This window comes from Lampris incognitus, chromosome 12 (assembly GCF_029633865.1).
Source record: "Lampris incognitus isolate fLamInc1 chromosome 12, fLamInc1.hap2, whole genome shotgun sequence".
Lineage (NCBI taxonomy): Eukaryota > Metazoa > Chordata > Actinopteri > Lampriformes > Lampridae > Lampris > Lampris incognitus.
The window spans coordinates 51,080,145-51,106,740 of NC_079222.1; the positions used below are offsets into that span (position 1 = coordinate 51,080,145).

Below are 26,596 nucleotides of genomic sequence, written 5' to 3' on the forward strand. Positions count from 1 at the left end.
CAGGGCTCTCAGGTGGCTGCTGTAGGTGGTCCATGACTCTGCTCCATACAGCAGGATGCGAAGAACAGCAGCTCTATAGACCAGGAGTTCTGTTTGGGCCTTAAGGTCTCGGTCTTCAAAGACTCTTTTCCTGAGTCTGATGTAAGCGCCACTGGCACAACTCAGGCGATGGTTGACCTTAGAGTCAATATCAGCTTTTGAGGGGAGAAGGCTGCCGAGGTACGGGATGTAATCAATATTTTCAATAGTTTTGTTGTCCACTTTTATGGTGGGCTGGGTAGATGGCTGGTTGGGTGGCGGTTGCTATAGGACCTGGGTCTTCTTGATGTTTAATGCTAGACCCAGGGCTCTGTATGCCTTGGCAAAGGCATTCAGAATGTCCTGGAGGTCTTATACAGAGTGTGCTGTGATGGCATTGTCATCTGCATACTGAAGCTCCATGGTGGTGGTGCTGCAGACTTTGTTCTTAACCTTGAACCTATTAAGGTTTAAGAGTTTGCTGTCAGTTCTGTATAGGATTAGCATCCCCCATAGCAGCTCTTCACCAATGAGGTGTGGAGTATGGCAGCAATAAAGATGGCAAAAAAGGTGGGTGCGATGATGCATCCTTGTTTGACCCCTGTTTCCACAGTGAAGGGCTCTGACTAAGAGCTGCTGTTGCTGAGCACTGTGACTGACACGCCATCATGTAGAAGCCTCAATATGCTGATGTATTTGTCAGGGCAGCCACATTTTGATAGTATGCTCACCCATCTCCGGATGTCTGCCTTGGCTCTGGAGTGAGCCACTCTTTTAGCCTTGCAGTCTACACCATTTGCCAGGCACGAAAGGCCCTCCTTTTCTTGGAGATGAGCTGTTCTTTCTCTGTGTCATTCTCACGAACCAGTCCTGGTGTTTTCTGGACTTGTACCCAAGGGTGGTTTTACAGGTGTCGAGGATGGTGGATTTGAGCAGGCTCCAGCGATTCTCAATGTCATCAGGATATTCTTGTTGGAGGGTTTCACCAAGAGAGGCCTTAAGTCACTGCTGGGTGGCAGTTTCTTTCAGACTTTCAAGGTCTTGGTCGGATCGGCTTCTTTTGAACCCTCCATTTCCTCTTGAGTTTGACGGACATCGTGGGGCGGATGAGGCGATAATCTGTCCAGTGAACATCTGCATCAATCATGGCCCTGGGGATGTTCACGTCACGGCAGTCCCTGGTTCATACAATGACATAGGCAAGGAGATGCCACTGTTTGGAGTGGGGGTGTCTCCAAGATGTCTTAATTTTTTTTCTGGCGAAACAGAGTGTTAGTGATGGTGAGGTTGTTTGCTAAGAAGCAGAACCTCATTGGAGTTGATGTTCCTGATGGCTTCCTTTCCAATAGTGCCCTTTCAGAGGTGTAGATCTCAGCCCATCCTGGCGTTGAAGTCTCCCAGGAGAATAATCTTATCCTCCTTGGGGATTCTTGGCAGTGTCTCTTCTAAGCAGGCATAGAATGTCTCTTTTACTTCCTCTTCAGAGTCTAAAGTAGGGGCATAAGCTCTCACAACTGTTGCCATCTGGTTGTTGACAAACACTAGATGGATGATTATGAGATGCTCATTGAGCCCCACAGGAAGTTCAGACAGGTGACTGATGATCTGGTTCCTGATGGCAAATCCAACAACATGGATCCTAGGCTCATCAGCAGCTTTTTCTTTCCAGAAGAAAGTGTAGCCACCCTTCTCCTCCTTCAGTTGTCCTTTGTCTGCCCGCTGGGTTTCAGAAAGAGCAGCTACGTCAATCCGGCATCTCTTCAGTTTTCTAGCGATGATCGTAGTTCTCCTTTCCGGTCTGTAACTGGTTGCACTATCCATCTGTGTGACCACACTACAGGCTCCAAAGTTCCTGTTTCTGTGTTTCTAACCGCATGTGGTGATCCCTCTGGACATGTTGATCTGACTAGATCTGCTGAGGTTTAAGGCAGGCTATTTTTAAGGCACCTTTTCTAGATCCTTCCCCAGGTGGGGTGAGCATAGTGGATCCTATAAAGGGCTGCTCAGTTGTGGGTGCAGCTACCAAAGGGCTCTTTCTACCTCGTTCCAAGAACCCAGCGACTGAATCTAGCCCCCACCGCCTGATGTGCTGGCTCATGACTAGGGGCTTCCTGATCTCACAATCCCACCCCCGTCGCCACTTGTCAGTCGCCATAGGACTTTATCCGGGGTGTTGGGGTGAATTCCCTTTATGGGAGATGCCTTTGCATGACTTTGTTTAACATGGGGAGACTGGTGCACAGACAGCCACCACACGGTCCTAGACAGATTTGGATCAGGATCCGGTGGCTTGGAGTCCAAGACGACTAGGGGCCCATTTCTGCTGCAGCCTTCATCCGCCTTCCCAGCTGTTGTGATGCGTCCCTAAAGTCAGCCATCATCCTCCGACTGTTCCACCATTGAGGTCTTGGTTTGTGACTTACCCCCCACACACACACACATACACACTCACATACACCCGATGGTAACACCACAGTACTCACTGTCATTGCACAATTCTGGAAGGTTTTTTTTTTTAATTGACTGGTGCTTTGGTCAGTCAGTCCTCTGGTTTTCACCCCCAGACTAACAGACAAACAGAATGTGCCAGTCAAGATTTGGAAATCTCCCTGCGCTGTCGGGTTTCTGGCCCAGGCCTTCATGCACAGATGTTGTCACACTTGGACAAGGACCCATGTTTCCCTCCTGTCCTCTTTTGCCAAAATCAAGTACTAGGTGGATTGTCATCGAGTGCCTGCCCTGCCTTATAGATAAGGACAATGAGTCTGGCTGGCTGTTGCGGGATCTGCCTTTTGAGATGTTGAGTCCCACCAGTTGGTCCCTCATTTTGTTGGTTCTTTCCCAATCTCCAAAGACATCAAGTGCCAGCGCCGTGTGCCTCTAGCACCATGGGCAGATGAGATGGGTCCACCCCTCCAACTATGTCTCTCATGCTAAGCCGGTGAGACAGAGTCCTCTCTGCTCTGCCTGCAGACCTCCTCCGCCACCAAAGCTCATCAATGGGTCCAGTGTCTATGCAGTCTACTGCCTGTTAAATTGTCATCATCACTGCCGGGGCCGTAAGTATCTGGTGGATTGGAAGGGATATGGTCTGGAAGAGAGAAGTTGCGTTCCTGCTCAGGATATCCTGGATCCCTCATTCATTGAGGTATTCCAGTGCCTGGATCCTTCAAACATGCCAGGTGGCATCCATAAGAGGGAGATAGTGTAATGACCTTTGCCAGCTCCAGCTCAGACACTTAGTCCACCACAGTTCTTCTATCACCTGTCCATTCCCGTGACTGCCACCGGGGACTACTCATTCCCCAATCAGCCAAACCAGGTGCGTATCGTTAAACAACCAGCTGCTCCCTTTAAAACACTGTTGTTTCTCCGTGTAATCTTTGCCAGATCGTTCCGGTGTGCTCCCCATGTTAACCTACTCCATTCCCAACTGCCTATCTCTGTTTACCCATTTGCCTGGTTCTGACTCCAGCCTGTTTGTTTGATGCCTCCTGCCTGCCCCCCTCTGCCTATGTGTCTCTGTGTGAGTCCTATTTAGAGTCCCTGACGTTTCACCATGTCACAACATACCTAACAGCAGTAAGGACTGCAATTGTTCCTCAACAGGCATCAATATGATGATGCTGTCAAGTCCACAGCAAAGACAGACAAAATGCTTGCCTTCAGTTTGCGATATTTTTGACGTGCCAGATGTCCCATACAGGCTGCCTGTAGTTGGACCAGCCAGCCAATGACCAGCCGGTCTCTCTGCTCTTCCAGGTATTGCAGCATTCCACGTTTCATAAACACCTGAAACAAGACAGACAACAGTGTTTGTGTAATATCATCTGGGTTTGTCCTTGTTTGAAAAAATCCACTTTTGGCATCCATAGCATGTGAAGCTTAATCCTAGAATTGTAATTATGCTATTTGCAATTATTTAAAGTCACGTTATGTAAAATTCAAAACATTTTCTCACCCTGCTAGCACCCAGTACTATAATCTTCTTCTCCAGATCTAACTCAACCAGCAACTCTTCCACTGCCTGATAAGAAATACAAATCTTAATTATGCCAAAAATTACAGACAGCTGCTTAACATTAAATTGAGGCAACGGCAAACACAGTGTCCCCCACAGATCATGCGGTGAATACTTTTTTGAGTTAATGCCAGTGGAAAAGTGAGAACGTTTGCAAATTGGCAGAAAATATAAGCAGGCAGATCTTAATGCTCCAAGAGGCAAGGTCCAAGAGGTAGAGGTAGGGTAAATGTATATGTGTGCCAAATTTCTCCGCTAGCTGAAATGATGAAACGGTTATCCTTGTTCAGAAATTGGAAACATTTTGGCCTGCAGGAGCACATTACTGAACCAATTGTTGTGTTGTGTATGATGGAATGTAGTGTCAGGATCCATCATTCCCCCATTTGTCATCTAAACAGCTCCAGCGGTGTCAGAGATATCGGGCATGACATAGGTATGGATGTACAGACACCGACTGATAGCTGCTCTCTCACCCCCATTTGTCCCAATTGTGGGTCACAAAGAGTTGCTGTAGTTTGTATGTATTGGTGTATGTGTGATAGTCTCTCTTTCTGCCTGTCTGACCTTCCTTTCATCATGGGTAACAAACACTGAACCATAGCGTTCCATTATTGGGGGAGAAAGAGCCTGGAAGCGGCACCTGAAGTCACTCAGGGGCATGTGTTCTGGATAACCTGAGACAGAAGAGAGTTGGAGAAAGGGAGGTCAAAGAGGGGTAGACATCCGGACCAACGTTCAAGCACAGATAAGGGATAAAAACAAGAGTAGACAAAGCACCAAATCTCCAGGGATGTGACCATATACTTCATGAAGACATGGATGGATGGTGATGAAGTTACTCAGTATGTGTTACAGATAGCTGGACTGCAAAATCAGCTCCAGTAGGTGCACAAGTAGAAATAAGTAACAGTTTTCAATACAGCAATTGGTTTTGAATGTTCTCATTGTATTACACGTAGAGATTACTGAGAATGTAACGTTTGATAGGGTTAATGCTCAGTTCAACAACACCTAGTGCCACCAACTTGTTCTGAGTTTTACATTTAAGGGAGAACGTGGAAATATGCACGTGACAGATGTGTCATCCTTGAAAATGTCCAGATGAGCTTTTTAATTCAGGCCAAGTGCATATTGTTTTTTCAACTAACACAATAATGTAACAATTAATGCAATGAAAACTACTGAAGGTGTTGAAGGGCGAGATCCAATTCATCAAACGTTTAAAGTTGAAAAGCTGACCTGGCAAAACCCACTAAGGAGCTCTCTCCTTATTGAGTTTTAAAAGGTTTTCAAACCCATGGACAGTTACGCTCCACTTGTAAGTAGGGGTTGATCTGAAGTGGAGGTGGGGGGGGGTGCAAGGGGATGCCATGCCCTTTTGGCATCCCCTTTAGGTTAATGGCACTATAAAGGAATGTTAGTATGTGTAAAGAAAACTATTATCAATATCTAAATTCTATCAACGTTAGCGATTTCTGCATCAGAGACATGTTCTTTTCTCATCATCTCATCTCATCTCATCTCATCTCATCTTCAGCCGCTTCTCCGGTGTCAGGTCACGGTGGCAGCAAGCCAAGTAGGGCACTCCAGACCTCCCTCACCGCAGCAACACCCTCCAGCTCCTCCTGGGGGATCCCAAGGTGTTCCCAGGCCAGATTGGACATGTAGTCCCTCCAGCGAGTTCGGGGTCTACCCCGGGGTCTCCTCCCTGTTGGACATGTCCAGAAAACCTCCAAAGGAAGGAGCCCAGGAGGCATCCTGATCAGATGCCCGAACCACCTCAACTGGCTCCTTTCGACACAAAGGAGCAGCGGCTCTACTCCGAGCTCCCTCCAGATGTCCGAGCTCCTCACCCTATCTCTAAGGCTGAGCCCAGACACCCTACGGAGGACACTCATTTCAGCCGCTTGTATCCACGATCTCACCCTTTCAGTCACTACCCAAAGCTCATGACCATAGGTGAGGGCTGGAACCAAGACTGACTGGTAAAATGAGAGTTTTGCCTTCCAGCTCAGCTCCCTCTTCACCACAACGGTCCAGTACAACGTCCGCATTACTGCTGATGCTGCACCAATCCGCCTGTCAATCTCCTGCTCCATCCTACCCTCACTCATGAACAAGACCCTGAGATACTTGAACTCCTTCACTTGAGGCAACAACTCATCCCCAACCTGGAGGCAGCAATCCACCATTTTCCGGTAGAGAACCATGACCTCAGACTAGGAGGTGCTGACTCTCATCCCGGCCACTTCACACTCAGCTGCAAACCGCCCCAGTGCACACTGGAGGTCTCGTTCTGATGAAGCCAACAAAACCACATCATCAGCAAAGAGCAGAGATGCAATTCTGAGGTTCCCAAAACGGACACACTCCTCACCTTGGCTGCACCTTGAGATCCTGTCCATTAATATCACAAACAGAATTGGAGACAAGGGACAACCTTGGCGGAGTCCAACACCCACTGAAAACATGTTTGACTCTGTGCCGAGGATGTGGACACAGCTCTCACTTTGGTTATACAAGGACCAGATGGCTTGTAGCAACTGCCCTGGTACCCCATACTCCTGCAGTATCCCCCACAGAGTGCCCTGGGGTACACAGTAGTAAGCCTTCTCCAAGTCCCCAAAACACATGTAGACTGGCTGGTCAAACTCCCATGCCTCCCTCAGCACTTCCACAAGGGTAAAGAGTTGGTCTGTTGTTCCACAGCCAGGACAGAATCAGCATTGTTCCTCCTGGATCTGAGGTTCGACATTCGGTCGGAGCCTCCTTTCAGCACCCCAGAGTAGACTTTCCCAGGGAGGCTGAGCAGTGTGATGCCCTGATAACTGGAGCACCCCCTCCGGTTCTTTTCTGACCTCTCAAATTAAATACACTTTGTGTAAGACAACGTATCATGATTCAGAATATGTAGGCCTGTAGCGACTGTTTAAAAAATGAAAAAGAATTTGTAAAGTTCATGCTAAACATCTACCGATACGGTGAAGCTGCAGAGCAGGCAAGATCTGAAGGGACTGGAGCTGGACTCTGAGGGAAGGGACGTCGAACCCTCCACCGTCTCTCTTGGCATTCACACACTGCAAGAACAACGGCCTGGCTCGACGTATTAGGTTCAACAAAGCATCCTGGAGGGGGAAATGAGTTGTGGTTAAGTGAAAGAGATACACACACAAAAAATAAAGTGTGACAACGTTGTCAGGAGATCCTGCATGTGAGTACGTGTGTACTTACTGCCTGCAGTTTGACCGCTATGCTATGGGAATGTCTGCGTATAGCCGCCATTCCTCCACTAAAGGTTTTCCTGATCGCTCCACTCCTTTGCAGAGAGCGCTGGCTGCTCCCCTCCAGTCCGCCAAGTCCTCGGCACAGAGGGGACACAGAAGTCCTGGGGGTGAACAGAGCCTTGATCACGCCTCTGGAAGAGAGGAAGATAAAAACTCAGAATCAGTTAACCCAGGAGATGACAGAGGGGCATCTCAGCAGTTCAATAAATACACATCCATAAAACATCAAAAAAGGAGGATGCAAGGACAGTAGCATATATTTCTGTACCGGCCTGGTCTCTTCAAAAGCCTAGAGGTGTTTATCGAGACAGAAAGACCGGGCCGGTTTACCAGAGTCGAGTCTCTCGGAGCATCTTTGTGGACTTACACAGTAGAGTTCTGCAGCAGATATGTGGCATTGAGAGCAGAAGGGTTGCTTTGGATCAAACTAAACCAGCCGGCCAGGTCGTAGCGCACCGCATCCCAGCCCATAAGGTGGCTCACCTCACACTGCAGCGCCTGCTCACACTGACGGACTGCAGAGGCAACACACACACACACACACACACACACACACACACACACACACACACACACAGTGTTTACACGACACACACATATCCACTATGCCCAGTGTCTGAGTTATCATATTCTGTTAAAAAAGGACATATTTGGGGGTGTCCGGGGGGCGTGGCGGTCTATTCCGTTGCCTACCAACACGGGGATCGCCGGTTTGAATCCCTGTGTTACCTTCGTCTTGGCTGGCCGTCCCTGCAGACACAATCGGCCGTGTCTGCTGGTCGCTGCACTAGCGCCCCCTCTGGTCGGTTGGGGCACCTGTTCAGGGGGGAGGGGGGAACTGGGGGGGAACAGCGTGATCCTCCCACGCGCTACGTCCCCCTGGTGAAACTCTTCACTGTCAGGTGAAAAGCAGCGGCTGGTGACTCCACATGTATGGGAGGAGACATGTGGTAGTCTGCAGCCCCCCCCCCCCCGGATCAGCAGAGACGGTGGGGCAGAGACTGGGCCGGCTGGGAAGAGTGGCCCGGGGAGAAATGGGGGGGGGGGGGGACATTTCACACACACACACACTTGTTCACAGAGAGTGTGTGTGTGCTCTGGTTGTGGTGGCTGGGAGAATCACCAGTGTTGCTGTAATATCGGCAAACTCTTTCCAGGGCGTTGTTCTCACAGGAGCCTGGGGTCACCATCTCCTCATCCAGCACCCACAGCAGGCCCCTGGGCTCCCCGTCTGCTGTCCGCATCTTACACACACACACACACACACACACACACACACACACCCATATATCACATGAAAATATCTTCACGCTGATGCTGGTCAGACATGCCATGGTTAACCCACATCTTCTCATCCGCTGCCATAGGTGATAAGGGAACGTGTGACATGAACACATCATGTCTGTACCTGCAGAGCTGGCTGGTCGATGGATGACACCACCTCTGCTGGGCTGCTCTCCGGACACTCAAACTGCACAGGAACCTTCTCCTGGAATAAAGAGCGGCACGGACATGTGACATGAGGGCCCGAGTGTTTGTGCACGGCACCTGTCTGCATGTGAGCCAGGCGAAGAGACACGTGGGGGAGGAAACAGTAAAACACTGATTCTAATTCAGTTTAAAGCTGAATAATGTCTCCACATGCCTGCACTTAAAATAAGCCAGCATGTGTGTGTGTGTGTCTGTGTGTGTGTGTGTGTGTGTGTGTGTGGTGTGCATGCAGCCAGGATACAGCGCAGGTGTGGTGCAGCTACTCCACCTGTGCACATCTCTCCAGGGTGTGTGTGAAGGTGTGGGTGTGGTGTGCATGCAGTCAGGGTGCAGCGCAGGTGTGGTGCAGCTACTCCACCTGTGCACATCTCTCCAGGGTGTGTGTGAAGGTGTGGGTGTGGTGTGCATGCAGTCAGGGTGCAGTGCAGGTGTGGTGCAGCTACTCCACCTGTGCGTATCTCTCCAGGGTGTGTGTGAAGGTGTGGGTGTGGTGTGCTTGCAGTCAGGGTGCAGTGCAGGTGTGGTGCAGCTACTCCACCTGTGCACATCTCTCCAGGGTGTGTGTGAAGGTGTGGGTGTGGTGTGCATGCAGTCAGGGTGCAGTGCAGGTGTGGTGCAGCTACTCCACCTGTGCGTATCTCTCCAGGGTGTGTGTGAAGGTGTGGGTGCGGTGTGCATGCAGTCAGGGTACAGCGCAGGTGTGGTGCAGCTACTCCACCTGTGCACATCTCTCCAGGGTGTGTGTGAAGGTGTGGGTGTGGTAGTGCTCCAGCAGCCTCTCCTGTAAGTAGTTGTGGCAGAGTTCGGACCATCCTGCAGCCCGCTCCTCCCCTTCGTGTCGGGGGTTCCTGAGACCCGGCGTGTCGACCACCATTACTGAGGCTAAGGTCAGCTGCTGGGAGCTCAGAGCCCTGACGACACAACACAACACACACACATCACAACACACAACACAACACTCACACACTGCATGCATGTGTAGTACATATACTGCAGGGGAATGACGTGTAGTACATATACTGCAGGGGAATGATGTGTAGTACATATACTGCAGGGGAATGATGTGTAGTACATATACTGCAGGGGAATGACGAGTAGTACATATACTGCAGGGGAATGATGTGTAGTACATATACTGCAGGGGAATGATGTGTAGTACATATACTGCAGGGGAATGATGTGTAGTACATATACTGCAGGGGAATGATGTGTAGTACATATACTGCAGGGGAATGCTCTGTAGTACATATACTGCAGGGGAATGACCTGTAGTACATATACTGCAGGGGAATGATGTGTAGTACATATACTGCAGGGGTATAACATGTAGTACATATACTGCGGGGGAAGGATATGTAGTACATATACTGCGGGGGAAGGATATGTAGTACATATACTGCAGGGGAAGGATACATGTGGGTATTTATCACTTCATTAAACATTCTGCTCATTAAATTACAAACTCTTACAGAATGACAGATGTGAGCATGTGAGCACACTGCACACACATACCTGCACACACACACACACACACACGTGTGTGTTTGTGTATATGTGTACCTGTTGATGAGTGAGACTATGGTAGTAAAAAGTTCTTCATAGAGTCCCGAGGCCATGCCGTCTACACACTGAGCAGCAGTCAACCTTGGACCTGCAGACACAACACACAACACACAACACACAACAGAGACACATGGTTACACTGGTCCCATCTTCTTATCTTTACAGTATTTACTTGACTGCATTCAATATCAAAACATGTGAAGGAAGTAACTCCTCAGTTCCTTGTTTTGTGTGTGTATGTGTGTGTATGTGTGTGTGCGTGTGTGTCTGTGTGTGTTTCCTTCTCTTATCAGCATGTCTCACCATCCTCTGGCTCTGTAGCAGAGTATCTCTCTCTAGGTGGTAGAGAGAGTGTGTATGTGTACAGTGTGTGAGAGTGTGGAGAGTGTGGAGAGTGTGGAGGGTGTGGAGAGTGTGGAGGGTGTGGAGAGTGTGGAGGGTGTGGAGAGTGTGGAGAGTGTGGAGAGTGGGTGGAGAGTGGGTGGAGAGTGTGTGGAGAATGTGGAGAGTGTGGAGAGTGGGTGGAGAGTGCGTGAGAGTGGGTGGAGAGTGTGTGGAGAGTGTGGAGAGTGGGTGGAGAGTGTGGAGAGTGTGGAGAGTGTGGAGAGTGTGTGGAGAGTGTGGAGAGTGGGTGGAGAGTGTGTGGAGAGTGTGGAGAGTGTGGAGAGTGTGGAGAGTGGGTGGAGAGTGGGTGGAGAGTGTGGAGAGTGGGTGGAGAGTGTGGAGAGTGGGTGGAGAGTGTGGAGAGTGTGGAGAGTGTGGAGAGTGTGTGGAGAGTGTGGAGAGTGTGGAGAGTGGGTGGAGAGTGTGGAGAGTGGGTGGAGAGTGTGGAGAGTGTGGAGAGTGTGGAGAGTGTGGAGAGTGTGTGGAGAGTGTGGAGAGTGTGTGGAGAGTGGGTGGAGAGTATGTGGAGAGTGTGGAGAGTGTGGAGAGTGTGGAGAGTGGGTGGAGAGTATGTGGAGAGTGTGGAGAGTGTGGAGAGTGGGTGGAGAGTGGGTGGAGAGTGTGGAGAGTGTGTGGAGAGTGTGGAGAGTGGGTGGAGAGTGTGTGGAGAGTGTGGAGAGTGTGGAGAGTGTGGAGAGTGGGTGGAGAGTATGTGGAGAGTGTGGAGAGTGTGGAGAGTGTGGAGAGTGGGTGGAGAGTATGTGGAGAGTGTGGAGAGTGTGGAGAGTGTGGAGAGTGTGTGGAGAGTGTGGAGAGTGTGTGGAGAGTGGGTGGAGAGTATGTGGAGAGTGTGGAGAGTGTGGAGAGTGTGGAGAGTGGGTGGAGAGTATGTGGAGAGTGTGGAGAGTGTGGAGAGTGGGTGGAGAGTGGGTGGAGAGTGTGGAGAGTGTGTGGAGAGTGTGGAGAGTGGGTGGAGAGTGTGTGGAGAGTGTGGAGAGTGTGGAGAGTGTGGAGAGTGGGTGGAGAGTGGGTGGAGAGTGTGGAGAGTGTGTGGAGAGTGTGGAGAGTGGGTGGAGAGTGTGTGGAGAGTGTGGAGAGTGTGGAGAGTGGGTGTAGAGTGTGTATATAATGTGTAGAGTGTAGAGTGTGTGGAGAGTGTGGAGGGTGTGTAGAGAGTGTGAAGGGTGTGTAGAGAGTGTGGATGGTGTGTAGAGAGTGTGGATGGTGTGTATATAATGTGTAGAGTGTAGAGTGTGTAGAGAGTGTGGATGGTGTGTATATAATGTGTAGAGTGTAGAGTGTGTGGAGAGTGTGTAGAGAGTGTGGAGGGTGTGTAGAGAGTGTGGATGGTGTGTAGAGTGTGTGTAGAGTGTGTATATAATGTGTAGAGTGTAGAGTGTGTGGAGAGTGTGGAGAGTGTGGAGGGTGTGTAGAGAGTGTGGAGAGTGGGTGGAGAGTGTGTGGAGGGTGTGTATATAATGTGTAGAGTGTAGAGTGTGTGGAGAGTGTGTAGAGAGTGTGGAGGGTGTGTAGAGAGTGTGGAGGGTGTGTAGAGTGTGTGGAGTGTGTATATAATGTGTAGAGTGTAGAGTGTGTGGAGAGTGTGTGGAGAGTGGGTGGAGAGTGTGTGTAGAGAGTGTATATAATGTGTAGAGTGTAGAGTGTGTGTGGAGTGTGGAGAGTTTGGAGAGTGTGTGTAGAGTGTGTATATAATGTGTAGAGTGTAGAGAGTCTAGACTGTGTGGAGAGTGTGTACAGTGTGTGTACAGTTTTAGTATAGTGTGTGAGAGTGCGTGTGTGGTTGGGAGAGAGAGAGAGCAAGTATGTGCATGTGTGTGTGTATATATGTATGTCTGTATGTATATGTGTGTGTGTGTGTATATGTATGTCTGTATGTATATGTGTGTGTGTGTGTGTATATGTATGTCTGTATGTATATGTGTGTGTGTGTGTGTGTATATGTATGTCTGTATGTATATGTGTGTGTGTGTGTGTGTGTGTGTGTGTGTGTGTATATATGTATGTATGTACATTGCATCCGGAAAGTATTCACACCCCTTCACTTTCCCCACATGTTGTTATGTTACAACCTTATTCCAAAATGGATTAAATTCCTTTTTTTCTCATCAATCTACACACAATACTCCATAATGACAAAGTGAAAAAGGTTTTGTAGGAATTTTTGCAAATGTATTAAAAATAAAAACTGAAATATTGCATGTACATAAGTATTCACACCCTTTACTCAGTACTTGGTTGAGGCACCCTTGGCAGCAGCGATTACAGCCTCAAGTCTTCTTGGGTATGAAGCTACAAGCTTGGCACACCTATATTTGGGGTATTCCTCCCATTCTTCTCTGCAGATCCTCTCCAGCTCTGTAAGGTTAGATGGGGAGCGTCGCTGCACAGCTATTTTCAGGTCTTTCCAGAGATGTTCAATGGGGTTCAAGTCTGGGCTCTGGCTGGGCCACTCAAGGACATTCACAGACTTGTCCTGAAGCCACTCCTTCATTGTCTTGGCTGTGTGCTTAGGGTTGTTGTCGTGTTGAAAGGTAAACCTTCACCCCAGTCTGAGGTCCTGAGCGCTCTGGAGCAGGTTTTCATCAAGGATCTCTCTGTACTTTGCTCCATTCATCTTTCCCTCGATCCTGACTAGTCTCCCAGTTCCTGCCGCTGAAGAACATCCCCACAGCATGATGCTGCCACCACCATGCTTCACTGTAGGGATGGTATTAGCAAGGTGATGAGAGGTGCCTGGTTTCCTCCAGACGGGACGTTTGGCATTCAGGCCAAAGAGTTCAATCTTGGTTTCATCAGACCAGAGAATCTGGTTTCTCATGGTCTGAGAGTCCTTTAGGTGCTTTCTGGCAAACTCCAAGCGGGCTGTCATGTGCCTTTTACAGAGCAGAGGCTTCCGTCTGGCCACTCTACCATAAAGGCCTGATTGGTGGAGTGCTGCAGAGATGGTTGTCCTTCTGGAAGGTTCTCCCAGCTCCACAGAGGAACACTGGAGCTCTGTCAGAGTGACCATCGGGTTCTTGGTCACCTCCCTGACCAAGGCCCTTCCCCCCCGATTGCTCAGTTTGGCTGGACGGCCAGCTCTAGGAAGAGTCCTGGTGGATCCAAACTTCTCCCATTTATGAATGATGGAGACCACTGTGCTCTTCGGGACCTTCAAAGCTGTAGAAATGTTTTTGTACCCTTCCCCAGATCTGTGCCTCGATACAATCCTGTCTCGGAGGCCCACAGACAATTCCTTTGACTTCATGGCTTGGTTTCTGCTCTGACATGCACTGTCAACAGTGGGACCTTATGTAGACGGGTGTGTGCCTTTCCAAATCATGTCCAATCCATTGAATTTACTAGAGGTGGACTCCAATCAAGATGTAGAAACATGATCAGTGGAAACAGGACGAACCTGAGCTCAATTCTGAGTGTGATAGCAAAGGGTGTGAATACTTATGTATGTGCAATATTTCAGTTTTTTATTTTTAATAAATTTGCAAAAATTTCTACAAAACCTTTTTCACTCTGTCATTATGGGGTATTGTGTGTAGATTGATGAGGGAAAAAAAGAATTTAATCCATTTTGGAATAAGGCTGTAACATAACACAATGTGGGGGAAGTGAAGGGGCGTGAATACTTTCTGGATGCACTGTATTTATGTGTGTTGGCACACGTGTGTGTTATGTATATATGTGTGTGTGTGTGTGTGTGTGTGTGTGTGTATGTATGTATGTATATATGTATGTGTGTGTGTGTGTGTATGTATGTATGTATATATGTATGTGTGTGTGTGTATGTATGTATGTATGTATATATGTATGTGTGTGTGTGTGTGTATGTATGTATATATGTATATATATATGTGTGTGTGTGTGTGTGTGTGTGTATCTATCTGTCTATGTGTGTGTGTGTGTGTGTGTGTGTGTGTGTGTGTCTATGTGTGTCTATGTGTGTGTGCATCTCACCGTCCTCTGTCTCCGCAGCAGAGTGTCTGTCTGCACCTCCTCCTCCTCCTCCTCCTCCTCCTCCTCCTCCTCCGATGCTCCGCAGCAGGTGTTGCAGGTGGTGTTTGAAGACGGCAGTGTGTAGCTCCTCCCCCTCGCAGCCCAGCACGCTGCTGGCCGCCTGCGCGCTGCCGAAACTCACAAACTGCCTCCGACCCACTGAGCAAAGCAAGCACGAGGGAGAGGCGGTGAGCGGCAGGGCAAGCTTTCTCTTCTACATTCACAGAGCATCATGACCGGTAGGGGGCGTAGTGACCCATGATAAATCAGTGTTACCTCGACATGCCCCGGCAGCTCCTAAGTGGTAAATACCAGCCAGCACGTGCCATATGGCCCTCCGTTCCTCTGCGGAGAAGCCCAGCGTTTCCATGGCAGCCAGCAGCTTGGTGAAGGCGACGGATGCTCGCTGCTTCTCCTCAACCTCGTGGGCAAATTATTACACATACGGTCAGCACGAGGGTTTCGTGTTTTCCAATCAGCCAGTTAAGTACTAATTCAAGTTATATCATAAATCACATAATTATAATTATGTAATTTACAATATAACTTGAATTAGTATAACCATATAATTATAATTATGTAATTATACGATTATAATTATCAACCGTAATGTAATTATAATTATATGATTGTAATTATTAATTATAATATAGTTATAATTATATATTATATTATTGTATTTATATAATTTATAATATAACTTGAATAATTATAATAATATTATTACATGATTATAATTGTTAATTATAATATAGCTATAATTATATTTACAATTTATTGTATTGTTATTATTTATATATTATATTTTATTATATATTATTATATTACTTTATATTTATATTATATATTTATTATATTTATATTATCATTATTATTATTATATTATATTATATTATATTTTTTATATCATATCATATCCCTGTGATGGCCTGGCGGCCTGTCCAGGGTGTCTCCCCGCCTGCCGCCCAGTGACTGCTGGGATAGGCTCCAGCATCCCTATGACCCCAACTGGGATAAGCAGCTTGTATAATGGATGGATGGATTATTATATTGTATAATTTATTATATTATATTTATAATTTATAGTTATAATTATGCCATAAATAATTATTTATATTATAAATTATAAATTCACCTAACCCATCGTAGCTCATACTTACTTTCGTAGGAGCAACGATGCCAAATGAGTTGGCCTCAGGGACCTGGTGCAGCTGCAGCTCTGTCCTGTCAGCAGCAGACAGGAAGTAAGAAGCATTAGAAGAAGGAAACCATGCAGCACCGCTGTCACACCTGTTTCAGCAGTGAATGTCTCAACTCAGCCTTCCTGGAGTAGTGTGTGCTGGTGTGTATGACGTCAGAGTACCTCATCTCTGTGCTGAGACCTGCCATCATCTGAGAGAACACCAGGAAGTTACTCTCTCCTTCAGTCTTCTGGCACACTCTCCACTTGTCCAACATCATAGTCTGTTGGACAGACGGGTGAGGGAGGAATGGACGTGAAAGATAGAACACTTTGAAGAAGGCAAGCACACACCGTATGTATCCTAGAACCACACTGTTAAACATGCCAGACTCACAATCACAATCAGAAACACTTTATTTGTCGTTTCATTTCACTTGCGCACGTGAAATGAAATGACACATGGTTTCCCCCAGCCCACAGCAGCGCAACACAAACACAAGAACCACAAGAACCACAAGAGCCACAAGAACTACAAGAACCACAAGAACTACAAGAACCACAAGAACTACAAGAACTACAAGAACTACAAGAACCACAAGAACCACAAGAACTAGAAGAACCACAAGAACTACAAGAAGTACAAAAACCACAAGAACTACAAGAACTACAAGAACCACAAAAACTACAAGAACTACAAGAACCACAAGAACCACAAGAACTACAAGAACCACAAGAACTATAAGAACCACAAGAACTACAAGAACCACAAGAACTACAAGAACTACAAGAACCACAAGAACTACAAGAACTACAAGAACTACAAGAACCACAAGAACCACAAGAACTACAAGAACCACAAGAACTACAAGAAGTAAAAAAACCACAAGAACTACAAGAACTGCAAGAACTACAAGAAGTACAAAAACCACAAGAACTACAAGAACTACAAGAACCACAAGAACTACAAGAACTACAAGAACTACAAGAACCACAAGAACTACAAGAACTACAAGAACCACAAGAACTACAAGAACTACAAGAACCACAAGAACTAGAAGAACCACAAGAACTACAAGAACCACAAGAACTACAAGAACTACAAGAACTAGAAGAACCACAAGAACTACAAGAACTACAAGAACTACAAGAACCACAAGAACTACAAGAACTACAAGAACTACAAGAATCACAAGAACTACAAGAACCACAAGAACTAGAAGAACCACAAGAACTAGAAGAACCACAAGAACTAGAAGAACCACAAGAAATACAAGAACCACAAGAACTACAAGAACTACAAGAACCACAAGAACTACAAGAACTACAAGAACTACAAGAACTACAAGAACCACAAGAACTACAAGAACCACAAGAACTACAAGAAGTACAAAAACCACAAGAACTACAAGAACTGCAAGAACTACAAGAAGTACAAAAACCACAAGAACTACAAGAACTACAAGAACCACAAGAACTACAAGAACTACAAGAACTACAAGAACCACAAGAACTACAAGAACCACAAGAACTACAAGAACTACAAGAACTACAAGAACCACAAGAACCACAAGAACTACAAGAACCACAAGAACTACAAGAAGTACAAAAACCACAAGAACTACAAGAACTGCAAGAACTACAAGAAGTACAAAAACCACAAGAACTACAAGAACTACAAGAACCACAAGAACTACAAGAACTACAAGAACTACAAGAACCACAAGAAGTACAAAAACCACAAGAACTACAAGAACCACAAGAACTACAAGAACTACCAGAACTACAAGAACCACAAAAACTACAAGAACTACAAGAACCATAAGAACTACAAGAACTACAAGAACCACAAGAACTACAAGAACCATAAGAACTACAAGAAGTACAAAAACCACAAGAACTACAAGAACTGCAAGAACCACAAGAACTACAAGAACCACAAGAACTACAAGAACCACAAGAACTACAAGAACCACAAGAACCACAAGAACTACAAGAACCACAAGAACTACAAGAACCACAAGAACTACAAGAACCACAAGCACTACAAGAACCACAAGAACCACAAGAACCACAAGAACTACAAGAACCACAAGAACTACAAGAACACATCATATAACCAAACTAACACACATATCTAAACTAAATAAAACAATCCCTGTCCAGGAGAGCGAACGCCAGCCAGAATGACTGTCGGACCTGCCGGTCTGCATGGGCTAGCAGTTAGCTTAGCATGCCCCGCTTCTGTGTCCTGTCACACCGTGGTCCCTGGACCCACAGGACACAGCAGACCAAGCTCCCACATTCGATCCAGCACCAGCTCTCCCAGTCAGACATGTTCGACACACCTCCCCGCACTCCGCACAATGACACTTAAAACACAGTCAACACCAGGATAGGCCGCCGCCAGACTGCTGTCGGTGTTATCGGACCTGCCGGTCTGCATGGCTAGCAGTTAGCTTAGCCTGCCCCGCTTCTGTGTCCTGTCAGACCACCCTCGGTGTTTCCTCTTCGGGCACAGCGCCAGTCAGGGTTGTGGTCCCTGGGCCCACAGGATGCAGCAGACCAGGCTCTCCCAGCCAATCCAGCACCAAGCTCTCCCAGCCATCAAACCAAGACACACTTAGACACAGGCGTGGACAAAGACACTGCATGGATGGTGCTGGGTGAGGCCGCTGCAAACAGGAATTCATGCCGCCATCTTGCCACACCGGTCAACATATAGTACATATGTGTGTGTGTGTGTGTGTGTGTTAGTTATGTACCTGTAGGTGTCCGGCAGCAACCAGTCCAGCATGGTTAAAGTCCAGCGATAAGACCATGGCAAATCGAGATGAGGCATCTCCACACTTGGAGCTCACACAGCCAAAAGATCTCAGAATGGTGAACACAGCCTGCACGCGCTCCACTAGGAAACAGACAAACTCGGATGAAGTCCGGCCATTACACCGACGCGTGATGCCCTGCCGTGTGTGGGCGCGGCCTCACCTCCACGGCCGTGTGCGGTACTCACCACTGACGCTCTCTCCAGCTCTACCAGCTTGTTTGAGGAGCGTGTGCGTGAAGGCCTGGCATGCCGTGGTCTTCCCGGTTCCACTACGTCCCACTGCACAGACACTGTGGTCCCTCCTGGTGGCCAACATGGACGAATAGACCCGTTTAACTAGCGCGGTCAAGGCCGGGGGGGCATCCCACGCTGACTCGCCCCGCCGGGACCTTGGAGTCTGGCAGAGAGGGATCAGGAAGGCAAGAGAAAGAGGTGGAGTGATGCAAACACAACACTGGCCATTTGATGAAGTGATAAGCAGAGCAGGAAAGGGTGGGTGCAAGTGCTGCACCCGGACACGTGTCTGCACTTACCTTGCTGTGGGGGTGGGATGGAGGCCAGAGGTTGATCAAGTTGGGTCCCACATGTGTGAGGGGCAGGCTAGCTTTACTGCGACTGGTCAGAGTGTGCAGCACACTGCTTTCATTTACACTCTGGAGATCGGTGAGATCCTCACATAGATCCAGCTCTGGGGGGTTACACTTTGGAGAGGAAGGGAGAGAGAGAGGGGGGGGAGAGAGAGAGAGAGAGAGAGAGAGAGAGAGAGAGAGAGAGAGAGAGAGAGAGAGAGAGAGAGAGAGAGAGAGAGAGAGAGAGAGAGAGAGGGTTTTTCTTTAAATTATTTTTACCCATTTTCCCCCCTAGTTGTACTTGGCCAATTACCCCACTCTTCTGAGCCGTCCCGGTCTCTGCTCCACCCCCTCTGCTGATCCGGGGAGGGCTGCAGACTACCACATGCCTCCTCCCATACATGTGGAGTCACCAGCTCCTTCTTTTCACCTGACAGTGAGGAGTTTCACCAGGGGGACGTAGCGCGTGGGAGGACTACGCTATTCCCCCCAGTTCCCCCTCCCCAACAGGCACGCCGACCAACCAAAGGGGGCGCCATAGCAGCGACCAGGACACATACCCACATCCGGCTTCCCATCCGCAGACACGGCCAATTGTGTCTGTTGGGACGCCCGACCAAGCCGGAGGTAACAGTGGGATTCGAACTGGCGATCCCCGTGTTGGTAGGCAACAGAACAGACGGCTACCTACAGAGCAGGTGGTTGTTCACCAGAGACAGGGCATGCTGCCAGATGGGTGGGTGGGTGAACATTAGTGGTGAGCAGTAGCAGGAAAGACAGAGTGCAGGGGGAAGGCTCCCACGGGAACTCCCCACCTTCTCAATCTGATACTCAGACACATCGTGCAGACTTCCATCTGCCTCCAGTCGGACCCTCACTTGGCCCTCTGGCAGCTCAGGTGTGCCCTCATCTGGCTTAAACTGAGTAGCTGAAAGGAGCACAAAGACAAATCTGAATCAGTCCAACTGGAGATACATCTTACATGCACAGAGCAACAAGACGCCTCCTACATGCTGGCCTCCTGGCCGTCCTGGACAGGAGAACCCTGTCAGTGAACTGAACACATCACAATCACAAACACTTTATTTGTCGTTTCATTTCATGCTCTTGCAAAACATCGTTTTCCAAAAACACACAGCCAAGAACCACAAGAACACAAATATCCTAACTCCAAAAACACGACAAAAACAAATATATCCAACATTTATCCACAAAGAAAAAGAAAACATCACAGCCCAGGAGAGCCAAAGCCAGCCAGGATGACTGTGGGAGCTGCCGGTCTGCATGGGCTAGCAGTTAGCTTAGCCTGCCCCGCTTCCCCGTCCTGTCACACCGCCCTCGGTGCTTCCTCTTCGGGCACAGCTCCAGGCAGGGCCGTGGTCCCTGGGCCCACAGGACACAGCAGACCAAGCAATCCCAACCGATCCAGCGCCAGCTCTCCCAGCCATCAGACCAAGACACACTTAGACGCAGAAGTGGACTAAGACCCTGCATGGACGGTACTGAGTGAGGCCACCACAAACGTCCCACACCGGAAGTGGAACATGTTAAATCCACTTGGATTTTTGGAGTATGCAATATGCCGCGGTAACTGCTCTACAGCCTATCCTGTTGCAATCCTGCACTATAGAATTGGACAGGTTTCAGGGGCTTTTGTATCTGACAGATTAATTTTTGGATATGCACCCTCTAAAACTCTGATCAAAATTTAAAGACCTGGTATTGCAGCACCAGGTCAACCAGACAACTAACGGAGTGTCTGTTTTTGATCAGTCACCTCCTCATGTGGTAGCACGATGAGCCAGCTTTTCACATGGCTTCAATGGCTCGTTGTCTGTGCAGCTGATGGCGTCGTACCGGGTCTCTAAGTATAACTGAGTGTTTTTTGATTTTGATTTTGATATACTTTATTGAAATTCCTCTCTGCATTTGACCCATCCTAGCTGTGTAGCTAGGAGCAGTGGGCACCCCGGTCCAACTCCAGTTCGTCTTGCCACGCCTCGGTCAAGGGCACAGACAGGAGTACTAACCCTAACATGCATGTCTTTTTGATGGTGGGGAAAACCAGAGCACCCGGAGGAAACCCGCCACAGACACGAGGAGAACATGCAAACTCCACACCGACGATGACCTGGGATGACCCCCCCCCCCCAAGGTTGGACAACCCCGAGGTTCGAACCGGGGCCTTCTTGCTGGGAGGTGACAGCGCTAACCCCTGTGCCACCGTGCCAACCAAGCAGGAATTCAGGGGGCAGCCGGGAATCGAACCTGGGTTCCCTGCACCACAGGCGACCGCGCTAACCAGTCAACCAACCCAAATGCTAGCGTTTTAGCATGTATGTTGATATCTGCGTGTGTGTGTTTGTGTGTTCGTATGTCTAGCTAAGTGCATGCTTTGTGAGCATACTTGTGTGATCCCTGTGCAGAGGGTCATGGCCGGGGCAGAGGGTGCGTGGCCATATGAGGATCTAATGGGATTACTGCAGTGCAGCAAGTGGCTGGCTGGATGGGACGGTAGATGTAGTATAGCGGATCAGTGGACATGCGGGTCAGCGGCCCAGGGGAGACACGGACACTCCGCAGTGACTGAGAGCCGGTAGATTAAAAGAGATTTCAGCCAGCATAGCAGACAGATGTTCAGCCCGCGTAGGAGACAGATGTTCAGCCAGCGTAGCAGACAGATGTTGTTACACCTCCACCCGCGTGCAGCATGAACAGTGGTTCTCTCCTTTCCCTGCAGGTGGGCTCGTCCACGCTGTCTTTTCAGCAACACAACATGACTCAAAAGAATTCAAAGGAGGTGCTCGACAACATCGTTGTACGTTTCTTTTACAGAGTTGACGTACTGTCCGTTTCCGGTGTGGGAAGATGGCGGCGCGAATTCCCGTTTACAGCAGCCTCGTGCACTACCGTCCATGCAGCGTCGCGTCTCTGTCCACGTCTGGGTCTAGGTTTGTGTCTTGGCTTGACGGCCGGGAGAGCTTGGTCTGCTGTGTCTTGTGGGCCCAGGGACCACGGCCCTGCCTGAAGCTGCGCCCGGGGAGGAAACACCGAGGGCGGCCTGACAGGATGCGGAAGCGGGGCAGGCTAAGCTAGCTGCTAGCCCATGCTGACCGGCAGCTCCCACAGTCATCCTGGCTGGCGTTCGCTCTCCTGGACAGTGATTTCTATACGTATATATACGTATGTAAACGACTAATAAGACCCACTAGACTAGGGGGTCTGACCCTTTAGTCGATTCTTGACTGTGTGCGGCCAGGAGAGGCGCTCCTCACTCACCCAGGCTGAACCCGTCCTTCTGGACGTACCACACGGGGCCGGCTTCATACCACAAGTCTCTGACCTGACAAAGGAAACAGGACACACAAAACATAGAATAAGCGTGTGTGTGTGTGTGTGTGTGTGTGTCTCCATCAACAACATGAGGAACAACAGTTCCAGCCATGGGGGGGGGGGGTGTTGGTGTAGTGGCGGATGTACCTCTCTTCTTCGGTGCTCTGTTAGGCTGGTCTCCGCTTGCCTTCCTTCCGGCTCCTGTCTCTCCCCTTTACCACCCTCACCCTCCTCTACCTCCTCCCGTGTCTTCTCTTTCTGTCGCTCCCCCACTGGTGTAACCTTGCCCTTTGGCGCTTTCTCTTTTTCTGACTCCACTTCCGGTGGCTGGCGCGGCGTCTCCGGGGTCACGTCCCTCTTGGCTTCCTGTTTATGGTCGGGGTCAGCAGGGCTCGTGGCGCCGTGGCAGGAAGCCCCGCCGCGTGGCTGGGGGGGCTGGCAGGAGCGCTCGCTGCTGACTGACGGCTCGTTTCGGAGTGACATCTCAGCCTCCAGGATTGGAGGAGTCTCGTCCGGGAGGAGGAACTGCTGGACCAGGTTGTCACTCAGTTTACTGGGCTGCAGGGAACAACGCAGACACGGACGACACGCCGCCATGTTAGTCCACATCCACTTTCACAGCACCAAAACCACAACGCCAGGTTTTGGGTTTGTTTGTTTTTTTTTTTTTGAGAGAGGTAGTACACCAGAACGACCAAGGCGGCCATTTTGACCGTTTTGGATCTTCAAAGTTTAATAACTGTAAAAAAAGAAAGAAAGAAAGAAAAACATACAGACCCGCCGCTCTCTGAATGCTCCGAAAATTGCACATATTTCCATTAAAAGGAGTTTTAGATCAATTGCACAAAAAAGTTACAATAAGGCCTCCCTAAAACGACCATGAGCGGTCAAAATGTCTGCGTGTAATTTGCGCGTGATGGTGCGCGTCATGTCAGTATTTATGAAGTGTGTTGGTGACGTCATTTCCTTCGTGAAGTTCGTTGCTGTGTCCTAGAAGCACTCTAGCGCCCTCCAGTGGAGAGAAACAGTCTAAACGTGATGTGTGATGATGTCCAACATGTCTGGTTACAGACGCACCATGACTCCCACCGAGGCGCTGCAGGATTCACAGGCGTTGGACAGCCGCCATTTTAAACATTTGAAAAATGGTATTAAAGTTGTTAAAATGTTAATTTTGGTGTCAGTCGTTTCTTAACAGACACACTAACATATGTAATGCATTAATAGCTCAGCTGGGTATTTATCTTGACAGGAGATAGAGTTTAAACACCGGCGGTCATTTTGACCGCCCATGGTGGTTTTAGGTAGGAGTGAAACCCCGGTCGCTCACTGTCGCCTTCTCTTCTTTAGCCGCAGGTTCTTTGAGTTTGGTCTCTTTCTCGGAATCTCTGACCAGCTGCTTGAGGAAGCCTCCTGGCATAGAGGAGATTGGTGGAGGAGGAACGGGGGTGGCAACTGGTGTCTTCTCCTCCTTTATCTGTGGCGTGGTGGAGAGGTGAGGCAAAGGGGATTAGACAGGGATGTAACATGACTAGGCTCTGGTTATGGTTTCGGCCTGTTGAAAATACTGTTTATCTGACTGACCAGGTAAACACTTTATGCAACTTGCTTACAAAGGCAAACCCTATACATGCAACAACAACAACAACAAAAAGGTTCCATTAAAATAAAAGGAAATAAACAAATGAATACAAAAATGTCAGGTCTCCACTTATAGAAGAAGAAGAAGAAGAAGAAGAAGAAGAAGAAGAAGAAGAAGAAGAAGAAGAAGAAGAAGAAAGCCTCTTCATTTGTCATTGTGTTCTTACAATGAGTGAGTTCTCTGCATGTCACCATCCTATTGTACAGGAGCAGTGGGCAGCTGCAGCACCCGGGGACCAACTCCAGTTCTTCTTTCCATTGCCTTGCTCAGGGGCACAGGCAGGAGTATTAACTCTAACATGCATGTCTTTTTGATGGTGGGAGGAACCCGGAGCACCCGGAGGAAACCCAGGACCTTCTTGCTGTGAGCCAACAGTGCTAACCACTGGGCCCTGTGCTGCCCCCATATACAGCTGGAGACCTGACATCCGGCTAACAGATACCCTCTGGTGCTATGGGGGAATAACAAAGGTTTATGCGGTAACTTCCTCTGCTTCTTTCTCCATCTTAATCTGCATACTGACTGACATCTCAGAGGACATTTTCTAACTTTTGGCAAACAAGCTGAGCTCTCCTTGGTTTTCCTCTTGGTCAAAGGGAGGAAGTCTGGGATGGTGTCAACAAGGAAGAAACACAGGCGGTGTTAAACTAGGATGCAGCAGGCGCAGCACTAAAAATATGTTCTGACCAACACGTGGATGGTGTCAACCAGAATACTGCGGGACATGACAGGGGAATTCTTCCACAGCATACATAATGGTAGTTCAAACATCATCTCGCCTCATCCTCTTCAGCCGCTTCCCCGGGGTCGAGTCGCGGTGGCAGCAAGCTAAGTAGGGCACTCCAGATGTAATGAACACACATGCACATACAGAACACACATGCACATGCCACAGCGACACCTCCCTTCTGTTCCCATAGCTTTAAGCGTGACGACAACGCCATGGTGTCTGTTGATAGGAGGGTTCAGGGGTGAGGGGTGACACGGAGGTCAGCCAGGTGTGCTGTCAGAAGGGTACAGGTGTGTGGGGTCACGCAGAGGTCAGCCAGGTGTGCTGTCAGAAGGGTACAGGTGTGTGGGGTCACACAGAGGTCAGCCAGGTGTGCTGTCAGGAGGGTACAGGTGTGTGGGGTCACACAGAGGTCAGCCAGGTGTGCTGTCAGGAGGGTACAGGTATGAACCTGACCGTGAAGCACACCAGCAGCAGGTTGTGACAGGGAGGGAAAGAAACTTCAGATTTTCAATGATCGAGAACTTGACATGATGACATGGATCAAACTTAAAGTCACTAAGCCGTATTTCACTGCCCTACTGGTTTCACAAGACAAGGTAAAAACACGTCCTGCGTGTTACAGCTGAGTGACAGGAAATGTGCTGTTTTAGTTTGCTGTATTGTTTCATTATCCCCTCTAATGTACAGAGAAGTACTGGAAACATAACCGTCTCCCCTGGCCTCAGCTAGCCAGGGGAGGCCAGGTCGGGGCAAGACTAGCGACCATATTGTAGCGAAGTCGGGGGGGGGGGCAGTCGGAAACCGCCGCAGCCGGGACGCGAACTCGGATTTCCCGCACCGCGGGCGGCAGCGTTAACCAGCCGACTAAAGGGTCCGCCCCTCGAGCCACGAGCTAGCGAGTCGAGTCGTTACACTGCTATGTTAAACCACTTCTGGCTTGTGTTTGCTTGACTTTAAACGCCGTCGCCTGTCTCCGACCCGAGTCCACCACGGTCACACGTGACCGGGTCTGGTTAAACTGAACGGGATAAACTTCCTGGACGTGTTGGGCCACCGGTAGGACCCGGTACACCACATTACGACTCAAAACGAAAGGACAAAGCACCGCGGCAGTCAAACATGCTACTTCCCATCCAAACCAACAACACAAAACCACATGTGTGGTTCAAAAAGCACCCGGAATGAGCACACACACGTGATAGGACGCATTTCTGAGCCAGAACAGAAGACATTGTGTGGTTCCTTCTGGGACAGGCGGGTGATCGACTCCAGTGTCAAATCCCAGTCCAGAAACTGCACAACCCTGCCAGGGCCCTCACGGCCCGGGGAGAGAGTCTAGCACAACCTGTACAGCATTACTGCTCACACCAAAGACATGAAATCACAGCCAGGTACCTTCCAGATTCCGTGCGGGGACTCCAGGTGGTCTTCACGCCAGGCTTGCCAGACAAAATGAGAGACGCACTGCCACACAAACGCCGCACACACACACACACACACACACAGACTCACACCGTGTGAGACGGGCTGAGAGGGG

The 26,596-nt window shown here is 48.9% G+C and overlaps 1 protein-coding gene across 1 annotated transcript in view; it reads right to left on the reverse strand.

Annotated features, from left to right (window-relative positions):
• Positions 1 to 25,270, reverse strand: part of LOC130121760 (unconventional myosin-XVIIIb) — a 73,986-nt gene extending 48,716 nt beyond the window's left edge. The window contains exons 1-22 of the mRNA XM_056290638.1: positions 25,226 to 25,270; positions 24,015 to 24,161; positions 22,832 to 23,242; positions 22,631 to 22,694; positions 20,167 to 20,279; positions 19,316 to 19,483; positions 18,969 to 19,179; positions 18,721 to 18,863; positions 16,139 to 16,239; positions 15,936 to 15,999; positions 15,052 to 15,196; positions 14,737 to 14,934; positions 10,378 to 10,468; positions 9,536 to 9,728; positions 8,735 to 8,815; positions 8,450 to 8,570; positions 7,694 to 7,841; positions 7,274 to 7,457; positions 7,017 to 7,167; positions 4,607 to 4,716; positions 3,980 to 4,045; positions 3,682 to 3,810 (exon numbers count right to left, since the gene is read on the reverse strand). Coding sequence (XP_056146613.1) covers positions 3,682 to 3,810; positions 3,980 to 4,045; positions 4,607 to 4,716; positions 7,017 to 7,167; positions 7,274 to 7,457; positions 7,694 to 7,841; positions 8,450 to 8,570; positions 8,735 to 8,815; positions 9,536 to 9,728; positions 10,378 to 10,468; positions 14,737 to 14,934; positions 15,052 to 15,196; positions 15,936 to 15,999; positions 16,139 to 16,239; positions 18,721 to 18,863; positions 18,969 to 19,179; positions 19,316 to 19,483; positions 20,167 to 20,279; positions 22,631 to 22,694; positions 22,832 to 23,242; positions 24,015 to 24,161; positions 25,226 to 25,270 — 3,084 coding nt within the window. The remainder of the gene's footprint in view (positions 1 to 3,681; positions 3,811 to 3,979; positions 4,046 to 4,606; positions 4,717 to 7,016; positions 7,168 to 7,273; positions 7,458 to 7,693; positions 7,842 to 8,449; positions 8,571 to 8,734; positions 8,816 to 9,535; positions 9,729 to 10,377; positions 10,469 to 14,736; positions 14,935 to 15,051; positions 15,197 to 15,935; positions 16,000 to 16,138; positions 16,240 to 18,720; positions 18,864 to 18,968; positions 19,180 to 19,315; positions 19,484 to 20,166; positions 20,280 to 22,630; positions 22,695 to 22,831; positions 23,243 to 24,014; positions 24,162 to 25,225) is intronic.
• Between the last annotated feature and the right edge of the window lie 1,326 nt (positions 25,271 to 26,596).